The sequence below is a fragment of the Lolium perenne genome, chromosome 2, assembly GCF_019359855.2.
Source record: "Lolium perenne isolate Kyuss_39 chromosome 2, Kyuss_2.0, whole genome shotgun sequence".
In the NCBI taxonomy this organism is placed as follows: domain Eukaryota; kingdom Viridiplantae; phylum Streptophyta; class Magnoliopsida; order Poales; family Poaceae; genus Lolium; species Lolium perenne.
In genome coordinates, this window is record NC_067245.2 from 294,687,086 (window position 1) to 294,701,861 (window position 14,776).

Here is a 14,776-nt window from a genome sequence, read left to right on the forward strand (position 1 = left end):
AACTAATTTTTTTTTGTTTTGATATAATGCAGCAAACAAAGTAGTAAATAAAATAAAGCAAGACAAAAACAAAGTAAAGAGATTGGGAAGTGGAGACTCCCCTTGCAGCGTGTCTTGATCTCCCCGGCAACGGCGCCAGAAATTTGCTTGATGCGTGTAGTTGACACGTCCGTTGGGAACCCCAAGAGGAAGGTGTGATGCGCACATCGGTAAGTTTCCCTCAGTAAGAAACCAAGGTTTAATCGAACCAGTAGGAGTCAAGAAGCACGTTGAAGGTTGATGGCGACGGGATGTAGTGCGGCGCAACACCAGAGATTCCGGCGCCAACGTGGAACCTGCACAACACAACCAAAGTACTTTGCCCCAACGAAACAGTGAGGTTGTCAATCTCACCGGCTTGCTGTAACAAAGGATTAACCGTATTGTGTGGAAGATGATTGTTTGCAGAAAACAAGAAACAAGTATTGCAAAGTAGATTGTATGCGATGTAAAGAATAGGACCGGGGTCCACAGTTCACTAGAGGTGTCTCTCCCATAAGATAAAAGCATGTTGGGTGAACAAATTACAGTCGGGCAATTGACAAATAGAGAGGGCATAACAATGCACATACATGTCATGATAAATATAGTGAGATTTAATTGGGCATTACGACAAAGTACATAGACCGCTATCCAGCATGCATCTATGCCTAAAAAGTCCACCTTCAGGTTATCATCCGAACCCCTTCCAGTATTAAGTTGCAAAACAACAAACAATTGCATTAAGTATGGTGCGTAATGTAATCAATAACTATATCCTTAGACATAGCATCAATGTTTTATCCCTAGTAGCAACAGCACATCCACAACCTTAGAACTTTCTGTCACCGTCCTGCATTCAATGGAGGCATGAACCCACTATCGAGCATAAATACTCCCTCTTGGAGTTAAGAGCAAAAACTTGGCCAGAGCCTCTACTAATAACGGAGAGCATGCAAGATCATAAACAACACATAGGTAATAACTTGATAATTAACATAACATAGTATTCTCTATCCATCGGATCCCGACAAACACAACATATAGTATTACAGATAGATGATCTTGATCATGTTAGGCAGCTCACAAGATCCAACAATGAAGCACAATGAGGAGAAGACAACCATCTAGCTACTGCTATGGACCCATAGTCCAGGGGTGAACTACTCACTCATCACTCCGGAGGCGATCATGGCGATGAAGAGTCCTCCGGGAGATGATTCCCCTCTCCGGCAGGGTGCCGAGGAGATCTCCGTAATCCCCCGAGATGGGATTGGCGGCGGCGGCGTCTCAAGAAGGTTTTCCGTATCGTGGCTCTCGTGACCGGGGTTTCGCGACGGAGGCTTTAAGTAGGCGGAAGGGCAGGTAAAGAGGCGGCACGAGGGGCCCACACCATAGGTCGGCGCGGCCAGGGCCTGGGCCGCGCCGCCCTGGTGTCTGGCCACCTCGTGGCCCCACTTCGACTCTCTTTCGGTCTTCTGGAAGCTTCGTGGCAAAATAGGACCCTGGGCGTTGATTTCGTCCAATTCCGAGAATATTTCGTTAGTAGGATTTCTGAAACCAAAAACAGCAGAAAACAGCAACTGGCTCTTCGGCATCTTGTTAATAGGTTAGTTCCAGAAAATGCACGAATATGACATAAAGTGTGCATAAAACATGTAGATATCATCAATAATGTGGCATGGAACACAAGAAATTATCGATACGTCGGAGACGTATCAGGCCCCGAAGTGACAGAAATCGGGACAACCGGAGGGGATGGTAGTGATGTGAGGATCACATGTGTTCACGGAGTGTTAATGCTTTGCTCCGGTACTCTATTAAAAGGAGTACCTTAATATCCAGTATATTCCCTTGAGGCCCGGCTGCCACCGGCTGGTAGGACAAAAGATGTTGTGCAAGTTTCTCATTGCGAGCACGTACGACTATAATTGGAACACATGCCTATTGATTGCTTTGTACTTGGACACCATTTTATTATTATCTGCAAATGCCCTGCTATGATTGTTACATGAGTTTCTCTCATCCATGCAACGCCCGTCATCCGTCCCCGTGCCTACAGTATTTTAATCCTGCTGTTTACTATAATCACTACTGCTGTCTCTCGTTACTCGTCGTCGTTATTTCACTACTGCTACTGCTATAAAACTGTTACTACTGATAAACTCTTGCGAGCAAGTCTCTTTCCAGGTGCAGCTGAATTGACAACTCCGCTGTTAAGGCTTTCAAGTATTCTTTGTCTCCCCTTGTGTCGAATCAATAAATTGGGATTTACTTCCCGCGAAGACTGCTGCGATCCCCTATACTTGTGGGTCATCACTGCCTAACATGATCAAGATCATCTATCTGTAATGTTACATGTTGTGTTTGTTAGGATCCGATGAATAGAGAATGCTATGTTATTTTGATTATCAATCTATTATCTATGTGTTGTTTATGATCTTGCATGCTCTCCGTTATTAGTAGAGGCTCTGACCAAGTTTTTGCTAGTAACTCCAAGAGGGAGTATTTATGCTCGATAGTGGGTTCATGCCTCCATTAAATCTGGGACAAAGGATGAGAAAGTTCTAAGGTTGTGGATGTGCTGTTGCCACTAGGGATAAAACATCGATGCTATGTCTAAGGATGTAGTAGTTGATTACATTACGCACCATACTTAATGCAATTGTCTGTTGTTTGCAACTTAATACTGGAGGGGGTTCGGATGATAACCTGAAGGTGGACTTTTTAGGCATAGATGCATGCTGGATAGCGGTCTATGTACTTTGTCGTAATGCCCAATTAAATCTCACTATACTCATCATAACATGTATGTGCATGGTCATGCCCTCTTTATTTGTCAATTGCTCAACTGTAATTTGTTCACCCAACATGCTATTTATCTTATGGGAGAGACACCTCTAGTGAACTGTGGACCCCGGTCCATTCTTTTACATCGAATACAATCTACTGCAATACTTGTTCTACTGTTTTCTGCAAACAATCATCATCCACACTATACATCTAATCCTTTGTTACAGCAAGCCGGTGAGATTGACAACCTCACTGTCACGTTGGGGCAAAGTAATTTGGTTGTGTTGTGCAGGTTCCACGTTGGCGCCGGAATCCCTGGTGTTGCGCCGCACTACGCTTCGCCGCCATCAACCTTCAACGTGCTTCTTGGCTCCTACTGGTTCGATAAACCTTGGTTTCTTACTGAGGGAAAACTTGCTGATGTACGCATCACACCTTCCTCTTGGGGTTCCCAACGGACGCATGTTGTACGCGTATCAGAAGCCCACTAGTGGCTAGTTGTGGGCTTAGCCCAAGTAAATTAGGGGCTTAGCCCAAGTAAATTAGGGTTTCGAGGAGGCCGTCCTCCTATATAAACACTTGTATCCCTTCGAGATTAATCAGACAATAATTCAGTATCATTACTGTCTCGTCTCCTGAAGGGAGACGGGACATCCCTGCGCCCGCCGCACCAACCCTAGCCGCCGCCTCCTTCCTCCGCGACGGCGCCGAGCCCTCCAACCTCTCCGCCCTCACTTCCACCCTTACAACCTCCGCCCTAGACCCGGTAGAACCCTATCCTCTACCACTTTGGTATCAGATTGCCTAGGTCTCATGGGCTCCAACAGCCCCCCCATCGACACCATCGCCGCCACGTCCACCGCCGCCACCAACACCACCCCCGCCGCCATGACCGGCGCCCACGCGCTGCAGGGGGGCGCCGCAACCGGAGACCAGGCCGCCGCCGTCCCCACGGGCCTCGACCTCCTGCCCGCTACCTTGGCGGACCTCGCCGACAGCCTCCTCCGCGCCATCCGCTTCGAGCTAGCGGAGATCAAGGCCGGCTAGCACCCGCCGCCCCCACCGGCCGCCGTTCCGCCGCCGCCCCCACCGGCCGCCACTCCGCCGCCGCCCCCATCGGCCGCCTCCGCAGCCAGCAATGGCCGGCCCGCGTGGTGGCCGCCGTCGCCCTCGCCGATTCCCACATGGACCGACGCGTCGCCCGTCTACACTCATACTGCGGCGCGGACGACGGTTCAGCAGCCCGCCCACCGCCCTGGCGGTCCTGGCGGGTTTACGGGCCCCTTCGCCGCGAGCACGTCCTTCAACCCGGGCCGCCAGGAGGGCGCCCCCGAGGTTCCGCTTTTGGCACAGCAGCCGCCCCGCCTCACTAAGCTGGAGTTCGCCACCTACGACGGCGCCACCGACCCCCTGAACTGGTTGAACCAGTGTGAGCAGTTTTTTCGGGGGCAGCGGACGCTCAACACCGACCGCACATGGATCGCATCCTATCACCTACGGGGTGCCGCGCAGACTTGGTACTACGCCCTCGAGCAGGACGAGGGTGGGATGCCGCCCTGGGAGCGTTTCCGCGACCTGTGCCTCCAGCGGTTTGGGCCGACCCTTCGTGGCAGCCGTCTCGCTGAGCTGGGACGCCTCGCCTTCACCACCACGGTCCAGGACTTCGCCGACCGCTTTCAGGCGCTCGCGTGCCATGCCCCGGGCGTCTCGGCATGGCAGCGCGCCGATCTCTTCGTCGGCGGCCTCCCCGACTACATCCGCGTCGACGTCGAGATGCGCGAGCCGGCGGACCTGCAGACGGTCATGTACTACGCACGAGCCTACGAGCAGCGCGCCCTCGCCATGCAGCAGGTCTACGCGCAACGTGGCAGCGCTCGTCCCGCGCACCGACCCGCCACGACAGCCACCGCCCCGCCGCGCCCCGCACCGGCCGCTGCGCCCGCAGGCCCTCCTGCGCCGACTCGCCCCTTCAAGCGGCTGACGGCTGCGGAGCAGCTTCAGCGGCGCCGCCAGGGGCTGTGCTTCAACTGCGACGAGAATTACGGACCGGGCCACACGTGCGCCCGCCTCTTCTACATGGAGACCGTCGACGACACCGACGTTGAGACCCTCACCGCCGAGCTCGCGGCCACTACCGTCACTGAGGCCGGTGTCACGACCTACGCGCCAGTCGACGCGTCCGCCTTCGTCGTCTCTCTCCATGCTATGGCGGGCATCAAGACGGCAAAGACGATGCTGCTCCCAGTGACGATCAATGGGGAGCGTCTCACTGCGCTGGTGGACACGGGTTCCACGCACAACTTCATGTCCAACACCGCCATGCGCCGCCTCGCTCTCCAGCCGGCGGGATCAGAGAAGTACAGCGTCACCGTCGCCAACGGGGATCGTCTTATGTGCCAGGGCGTGGCGCGACAGGTTCCCATGCTCGTGGGCGACGAGCCGTTCGCCATCGACTGCGCCGACATCGACTTGGGCTGCTACGACTTCATCCTCGGCCTCGACTTCCTGAGCACTTTAGGCCCCATCCTGTGGGACCTCGACGCGTTGTCCCTCATCTTCTGGCGCGAGGGCGGCCGCCGTGTTCACTGGATGGGCGTGGGCAGCACTGGCACATCCCCGCAGCTCCACCTGATGGCCGCCGCGCTAGACGAGGCGCATCCGCTCCTGGCCGACTTATTGCAGCAGCACGGCGACCTCTTCGACAAGCCGCAGGGCCTCCCTCCCTCGCGACCCTGTGACCACCGCATCCACCTGCTGCCAAACACGGCACCCGTAGCTGTGCGGCCGTACCGGTACCCCCAGCTGCAGAAGGACGAGCTCGAGCGCCAGGTGGCGGTCATGCTAGCACAGGGCATCATCCGGATCTCGACGTCACCGTTCTTCATCCCCGTGCTCCTTGTGCGCAAGACCGACGACACGTGGCGTTTCTGCATCGACTTCTGCGCCCTCAACACCGTCACGTCCAAGGACAGGTTCCCCATCCCAGTCGTGGATGAGCTCCTGGACGAGCTACATGGCGCGCGCTTCTTCACCAAGCTCGACTTGCGCTCGGGCTATCATCAGGTGCGCATGCACCCGGACGACATCGCCAAGACGGCGTTCCGCACTCACCATGGCCACTACGAGTTTTTGGTGATGCCGTTCGGCCTCTCCAACGCACCGGCGACCTTCCAGGCTCTGATGAACGGCGTGCTTAGCCCCTACTTACGCCGCTTTGTGCTTGTTTTCTTTGATGATATTTTGATCTACAGCGCATCTTGGGCGGAGCACCTGCAGCACGTGGCCATCATCTTCAACAAGCTTCGAGCGCATCGTCTTCACCTCAAGCGCTCGAAGTGCTCGTTTGGCACGACCTCCGTCGCGTACTTGGGCCACGTCATCTCCGCCGACGGTGTCGCGATGGACGCGGACAAGGTCGCTGCCGTCGCCGCCTGGCCAACGCCCCAGTCGCCACGAGCTCTTCGCGGATTTTTGGGCCTCGCAGGATACTACCGGCGATACATCCAGGACTTCGGCCTCATCGCCGCGCCCCTCACGCGCCTACTTCGCCGCGACGCTTTCTCCTGGGACGAGGAGGCGGCCACGGCCTCGCCGCCCTGCCGCGGGCACTCACGACGGGTCCCATTCTTTAGATGCCGGACTTCGACGAGCCGTTCGTGGTGGACTACGACGCCTCCGGCATTGGCTTCGGCGCCGTCCTTCACCAGGGCGAGGGTCCACTCGCCTTCTTCAGTCGCCCCTTCGCCGCGCGCCACCACAAGCTCGCCGCATATGAACGCGAGCTGATCGGGTTGGTCCAGGCGGTGCGCCACTGGCGGGCGTACCTTTGGGGCCGGACATTCCGTGTGCGCACGGACCACTACAGCCTGAAGTTCTTGCTGGATCAGCGCCTCTCCACCGTGCCGCAACACCAGTGGATCAGCAAGCTCTTCGGCTTCGACTTCACCGTCGAGTACCGCCCCGGCCGCCTCAACACAGTCGCCGATGCCCTGTCCCGCCGAGACGTTGATGACACTGCGGACGCGCCCACAGTCGGTGCAGCCCTCTGCATCCACTCCGGGCCATCTTTCGCCTTCATCGACGAGGTTCTCCGCGCTACTGCCACGGCTGCGGATGCGCAGCAGCTGCGCCAGCGCCTGGCCGATGGCGAGCTGGCCGCGCCATGGCATCTGGACAAGGGACTACTCCTCCATGGACGCCGCATCTTCGTGCCGGATCATGGAGACCTGCGCCACCAGGCCTTGTCCTTGGCGCATTCTGCAAGTCACGAGGGCGTCCAGAAGACCCTGCACCGTCTCCGCGCTGATTTTTACATTCCAGGGGATGGCGCCCTGGTGCGAGACTGGGTGCGGGCGTGTGTCACATGCCAGCGGAACAAGACGGAGACGCTCCGTCCGGCGGGCTTGCTGCAGCCGTTGGACGTGCCATCCCAGGTGTGGGCGGACATCTCCATGGACTTCATCGAGGGGCTGCCGAAGGTTGGCGGCAAGTCCGTCATCCTCACGGTGGTTGACCGCTTCTCCAAGTACGCGCACTTCATCGCCCTCGGTCATCCCTATACGGCGGCGTCCGTGGCACGCGCTTTCTTCGACGGCATCGTTCGCCTCCACGGGTTTCCGTCCTCCATCGTCAGTGATCGTGATCCTGTGTTCACGGGTCACGTCTGGAGGGACCTCTTTGGGTTGGCGGGCGTAAAGCTCCGCATGAGCACGGCGTTTCATCCTCAGACGGACGGCCAGTCCGAGGTCATCAACAAGATCATCGCCATGTACCTACGCTGCCTCACCGGGGATCGTCCACGAGCTTGAGTGGACTGGCTGGCGTGGGCCGAGTACTGCTACAACACGTCCTACCACTCCGCGCTGCACGCTACTCCCTTTGAGGTGGTCTACGGGAGGCCACCACCGGCGATGCTTCCCTATGTGTCTGGCACGGCCTGTACTGAGACGGCGGATGACCTGCTGCGTACCCGTGACGAGATACTGGCTGAGGCGCGCCAGCGACTTCTTCAGGCTCAGCAGCTGGCCAGGAAGTACTATGATGCACACCATCGCGAGGCGGAGTTTGCGGTGGGCGATTGGGTCTGGCTACGTCTTCTTCACCGGACGACCCAGTCCTTGGACACGCGCTCCAGGCGCAAGTTGGGACCTCATTACGCCGGTCCTTTCCGTGTGCTGGAGCGCATCGGCAAGCTCGCCTACCGCCTTGAGTTGCCTGCGGGCTCGCGCCTCCACGACGTCTTCAACGTTGGCCTCCTGAAGGCCTACCGGGGCGACCCTGCTTCTGCACCACCAGCTCTTCCACCTACTCCGGATGGGCGTCTCGAGCCTGCCCCGACGAGTGTGGCTCGCGTGTTGAAGGCCCAGCAGCACCGTGGTGTTTGGCACGTCTTGGTGCATTGGACCGGCCTGCCCGAGGATGAGGCGACTTGGGAGAAGCTTGAAGATCTCCGCCAGCAGTTTCCAGAAGTTCAGCTCGAGGACGAGCTGTTTGAGAAGGCGGGGAGAGATGTTATGGTCGGTTTGACCTATACGCGCAGGAAGCCCACTAGTGGCTAGTTGTGGGCTTAGCCCAAGTAAATTAGGGGCTTAGCCCAAGTAAATTAGGGTTTCGAGGAGGTCGTCCTCCTATATAAACACTTGTATCCCTTCGAGATTAATCAGACAATAATTCAGTATCATTACCGTCTCATCTCCTGAAGGGAGACGGGAGATCCCTGCGCCCGCTGCACCAACCCTAGACGCCGCCTCCTTCCTCCGCGACGGCGCCCAGCCGCCGGCGCCGAGCCCTCCAACCTCTCCGCCCTCACTTCCACCCTTACAACCTCCGCCCTAGACCCGGTAGAACCCTAGCCTCTACCAGCACGACATCTGCTTTGGTGAACCGCAAGAGTTACCTCCACACCGTCAGTTTGATCATCGAATCACCTTGTTGCCTGGTGTGAAGCATGTCAGTGTTCGGCCATATAGATATACACCTCAACAGAAAGATGAGATCGAGAAACAGATAAAAGAGATGCTCCAAAAAGGGATTATCAAACCCAGCCACAGTCCATTCGCTTCACCAGTTTTTCTTGTCAGGAAGAAGGACGAGTGCTGGAGATTTTGCGTGGATTACAGGCATCTCAACGATGTAACTGTGCCCGATAAGTACCCCATGCCGGTAGTAGAAGAACTGCTCAATGAGCTCGCTGGGGCAGCATACTTCACGAAACTTGATCTCCGTTCGGGGTACCACCAGATTAGACTTGCTGAAGAAGATGAGACAAATACTGCATTTCGCACACACAATGGGCACTTCAAGTTCCGGGTAATGTCGTTCGGTTTGTCCACTGCTCCAGCTACCTTTCAGTCCGCCATGAACCAGGTGTTTGAGAAGCAAATTCGTCGATTCGTGCTTGTCTTCGTTGATGATATCCTGATATATAGTAGGACGATCACTGACCACGCGCAACACCTGAAGGAAGTTATGCAATTGCTGGAGAAGAACAAGCTTTACATCAAACGAAGCAAGTGCTCGTTCGCGCAAGAATCGCTCGAGTATCTCGGGCATATAATCAGCAGCAAAGGGGTGGCCACAAACCCTGCCAAAATCGACGCTGTGAAGCGATGGCCTATACCCAATTCTGCCAAGCAACTGCGAGGATTCCTTGGCGTGGCGCGATACTACAGAAAGTTTATCCGCGGCTTTGGCGCTATCAGTCGCCCTCTGACCAACCTGTTGAAAAAGAACACACAGTTCATCTGGACGGCGGGCGAACAAATCTCGTTTGTAGCTCTGAAGAATGCATTAGTCAATGCTCCGGTACTGGCCTTGCCGAATTTCAATGTCGAATTCACGCTGGAGACTGATGCGTGCGACAAAGGAATCGATGCGGTGCTTATGCAACGCGGACACCCTATCACGTTTCTCAGCAAATCCCTGGGCCCGAAGAACCAGGCACTCTCCACCTATGACAAGGAGTGTCTTGCGATTCTGCTGGCGATCGATCGATGGCGATCTTACCTCCAACACCGCCAATTCGTGATACACACATACCAGCGCAGCCTGGTACATCTTGAAGATCATCGTATTTCAACACCAATTCAACAGAAAGCATACTTCAAACTCATGGGATTTCAGTACAAAGTCGCATACAAGAAAGGATCGACTAATCGGGCCGCAGATGCTCTGTCTCGGCGCCCAACAAATGAATCATGCGCAACACTATCGGTGGCAATTCTGCGTTGGTTGGAGATAGTCATTGAAGGGTACTCCAACGATCCGCAGGCGCAACAACTATGTCAGGAGCTGAGCATCACCAAAGAAAATGACCGTGGGTACTCTCTGCATGATGGAGTGCTACGCTATAAAGGCCGTGTATGGTTGGGCACACACAAGGCAACTCAGGATGCTGTGCTCCAGGCCATGCACAACAGCGGCCTGGGAGGCCACTCTGGGAACCTGGTGACTTACCAAAAGATAAATCAACTCTTTGCCTGGCCAAATATGTGCAAGGACATTGAAAAATTTGTGCAGCAGTGTTCCACTTGTCAGTAGGCAAAAAGCGAGCACTGCAAGATCCCTGGACTGTTGATGCTGCTCTATCCTTAGTATAATGTCATTCTTAGTATAATGTGCATAGTCCCAAATTTATTATTGATTGATTCATGATTATGCTATTGCTTGTTCTCAAATTACTTGTATATAGTCACCCTTTAAACTTTAAAGGTGTCCTAGCATTTATGTTTTGCTACTTCATAAAGGACAAGCTGAGTACCACTTTGCTATGTTTTCTCTATGCTCATAAACAAATAGTTGCTTTCAATGCACAATTATTGATGATCCTTTGCTTGAGTTACTTTTCATGTTATAACATAGTTGCTAAGTTAATTGTTAGAATTATATCTATCATGAATATGTTTAGAGTACTTTGATCCCAACTCACAATGCTTTTATAATAACTTGATCAAGATTGTGTTGGCTTCATGTCACCTTAAAATATATTTTTGTTATCACTTACCTACTCAAGGACGAGCAAGAGTTAAGCTTGGGGATGCTTGATACGTCGCAAATGTATTTATAATTTTTGATGCTCCGTGCTTGTTTTACACCAATTAATATATGTTCTGCTTACACTTTGTTGCACTTTTATACATTTTCTGACACCAAACTATTAACAAGATGCCAGAGTGTCAGTCCCTGTTTTCTGTTGTTTTGTATTTCAGGAAAGTTCTACAAATATTCTCTGAATTGGACGAAACAAAAGCCAAAGTCAATATTCTACCGTAATGAAGACAAAGTCCAGAGGGGGGACGAGGAGGCGCCACAGGGCAGCCAAACCACCCCATGGCGCAGCCAAGGGTGGGCCCGCTCCAAGGGGTGGTGTTGGCCTCCCAGACGTCCACCGACCTCGCCCTTCCGCCTATTTATTCACGATCTCGGGAAAAACCTAAACACCTAAGCCTCCATTCACGAAAAGTTTCATCGTGGCTGCCATCGCAGACCCTAGCTCGGGAGGGTTCTGAAGCTCTTCCCGACACCCTGCCAGAGAGGGAGATCATCACGAGAGGCCTCTACATCGCCATGCCTGCCTCCGAAGTGATGCGTGAGTAGTTCATCCCTGGACTATGGGTCCATAGCAGTAGCTAGATGGTTGTTTTCTCCAATTTGTGTCTCATGTTTAGATCTTGTAAGCTGCCTAGCATGATCAAGATCATCATTATGTAATGCTACATGTTGTATTTTCTGGGATCCGATGAATATGGAATACTATGTTGTGATTGATTATATATTTGTCATATGTTATATGTGATTTTGCATGCTCTTCGTTGCTAGTAGATACTCTAGCCAAGTAAATGATTGTGACTCCAAGAGAGAGTATTTATGCTCGATATTAGGTTCATGCCTCTAGTTTTCTGGAAGAGTGACAATAACTTCTAAGATTTTAGATGTGTTGCAGCTAGGGAGAAAATAACAATGTTTTATCTAACGATAATTCTATTATTTACTTTACACACATTACTTAATACAACTTAATACTGAAAGGGGTTCAGACGATAACCGGAAGATGGATTATTAGTCATAGACGCAGTTGGATTACGGTTTATGTATTATGTTGTAATGCCTAAAAAAATCTCATAGTAATCATCTTGTCATGTATGGTCTTTATTCTGTCAATTTCCCAGCTGTAATTTGTTCACCCAACATGTTATTTATCTTTATGGAGAGACACCTCTAGTGAATTGTGGACCCCGGTCCTTTTACACTGCAAATACTTGTTTTGTTTTATTACCAACTCCCACGACAACTTCCAGCTCTTTTTGTAGCATTCATACACTGCTCTTTATTCCACTGCAGATAATCATCATCTTTCCACACTATATGTCTAATCCTTTGTGTTCATCAAAACCGGTGAGATTGACAACCTCACTGTAACGTTGGGGTAAATATTTTGGTTGTGTTGTGTGCATATTCCATGTTGTTGCTGACACCGGTAGTGTGCCCTGCCAATAGTCCGCTAGCAACACCTTCAGAAGTCACGCCTTTCTCCTACTGGCGATTAAACCTTGATTTTTACTGAAGGAAACTTGCTACCGTGCTCATCATACCTTCCTCTTGGGGTTTCCCAACGGCGTGCAATCTACGCTCATCATGCATCTCCCTTCATCCAATGTTCATGCATAATATCAACCACTTGGAACTCTAACTGCGTCTTCTTTTCTCCAGTGCTCTCAATTTGTTGCAGATTTTTTTATATCTTCTTTCAACTTCTTGCTCTACAAGTGTAGATGTTCTAATAGGCGCATCTTGTCTCCAGTGAAGTTGTTAAATTTGCAAGGTGTATCCTATGAATTTCACAAAATGATCCAATTGATATAAATAATACATAAATCCTCAATCGATCAAACCCTAGAAATTATATCCCATGTGATGATCTCGTACAACTCCCAGCTGCGCCTAGAGGCTCTCTAGGTCGCACATGCGGCAACGTGATCTCACTGGCACAAACGGAAGAACGCTTGAAGTCTACCTAGGTCTCCGTCCAGTCCATGTCAATCCCTGTGTCAGGTTGGAGGCGAGATCTCATGGGCGCAATGGCTAAATCCGGCACGAAATGAGAGCCCTTGGGGGTTGGTGGGAGCTAGGAGGGGAGCAATGCTAGAGGTGGGTGTGGGATTTTTTGGGACAAGACTGAGAGTTGCTTTAGGGTTGGCTTGGTGGCTCCCAATCTTCATAACCTACAACATATGAGGCATCTTAATCAAGAAATTAGTTAGTTCCAATATATAAATTTATGAAAGAAGTTGATACAAATAAATGTGCAACATCTTTGTTATTAAGTGTAGTCTCGTTCATACAAGGATAATTAAGATTGAGCTTCAAGATACATATGATTAACTATGTGGTTTACTTCTTGCTTAACTGAAAATATATTTTGAATGGTATTGTTGTTGTCCTTCTTTAGCTCACTAATCAAATATTTCTTCTCTTGCTTTAAATCTTCTCGCTTCAACCATCATACATTAGTTAACGAGCGCTGAAGAATTATCGATTTCTGCTCCCCATCAACCCAATCCATAAAATCACAAACCGTCTCCTCATGATCACACGTGTGGAACTTGCAACCGGTGTCCGTCGGCATGTGGTTGTTGCACACCATGTAGCGATGCAGTGGTATACTGCACATGCAAATCCAGTCAGTTTGCGAGTCGACATAGATGTCTTCAGATACATTAGTGTGGTACTTTAAAAGAGGAAAACAACCATGTACATGTGTGAGATCAAGAAATTCCCAAATCTTTAGCTAATAGAAATAATCTCAAATGCGATAATTAGATCTTGATCAACAACCATGAGTCGTGTGGAAATCGAGATATCCACAGATCATGTACGCTTACCGTCATCTCGCGTCATCCAGCTATGGCCCACGATGTAGCTCTCGATCAGCCGATGACGCTTGCCGCCTGCCGCCCGTTGAGGCTTTCTTGGAGAGGTGGAGCGGTTAAAGAGAAAGTGTGGACACGTTGGAGATAAAACCACGATTATTAAGCTCATCTGTGTTGGGGTACACGTGACACACCTGTGAGCGAGACACGCTTGAGATGCTTCCCGAGACGGCCGCACTATAGAGGTCACATTGGATCCACAACGTAGGATTATTTGCCTCATCCAGGCCCTCCTCGACTTGCACCATGAGCATGGTGGCATCGGGTGTAATCGTCGCCGTCGACCGCCTCTGGCGGACCAGCGTCTCTATGAAGATGAGGCCGCTCCACGTCAGCGGTGGTCTTCTGCGTCGCCTCCTCCACCTCGGCCTAGCTGGCCTACGTGGCAACCTCCATCGCCTCGAACTCCATCCTCGCGCCGAGCTCTGCCGAGTCCGGATCATCCGGGTAGCATCCAAGTGAGGTTGTGGCCGGCCATGGGTGGTATGCGAGCCTTTTCTCAATCGTGGGAATCAAGCTGCCACGGGTGGGAACCAACCAGCCGTGCGGGAGGACTCGACGAGACCCTAGTCGCCATCATCATACATTGACTGTGGCAAAAAACAATGCGTCGGCTTGCTGAAATTGCAGACGAATTCATTGAGCAATGCGTACGAGCTTTCCCCAATAGGCCGATGCTAACTAACAGAAGAGCATCTCAAAGACTAAAATCCAACCTGAAAGCAGCCGATTCTGAACATCTAGTCGGCATTACGTAATACTGAAACAAGAATTTAGAATCTAGCCCATTTCCATTTGCTCATGCTCACTCGGCGGCGTCACGGCCTTTTTCCGTTTCCCGCCTCCGTTGGCGGAGAAAAACTTTCGGCACCGGAGCAATCCGCACCGAAGCGCATCCTGGCCGTCCAGACGAAACAACGCCGAAGCATCGTAACCATCCACGACAGCGATCCGCGGCACGCACCGCTCCACCAATCACCGCCCACCTCCTCCTCCCTATATAATCATTCCGTCCCTCTCATCGAATCCCCACATCT

At 52.1% G+C, this 14,776-nt stretch overlaps 1 protein-coding gene across 1 annotated transcript; it reads left to right on the forward strand.

Annotated features, from left to right (window-relative positions):
* Positions 1-3,624: 3,624 nt before the first annotated feature.
* Positions 3,625-7,619, forward strand: LOC139835843 (uncharacterized). Its single transcript, XM_071825718.1, has 4 exons — positions 3,625-3,849; positions 4,054-5,796; positions 6,444-7,244; positions 7,338-7,619. The coding sequence occupies exons 1-4, from the start codon at positions 3,625-3,627 to the stop codon at positions 7,617-7,619; spliced, it is 3,051 nt and encodes a 1,016-aa protein (XP_071681819.1).
* The last annotated feature ends 7,157 nt before the right edge of the window (positions 7,620-14,776 follow it).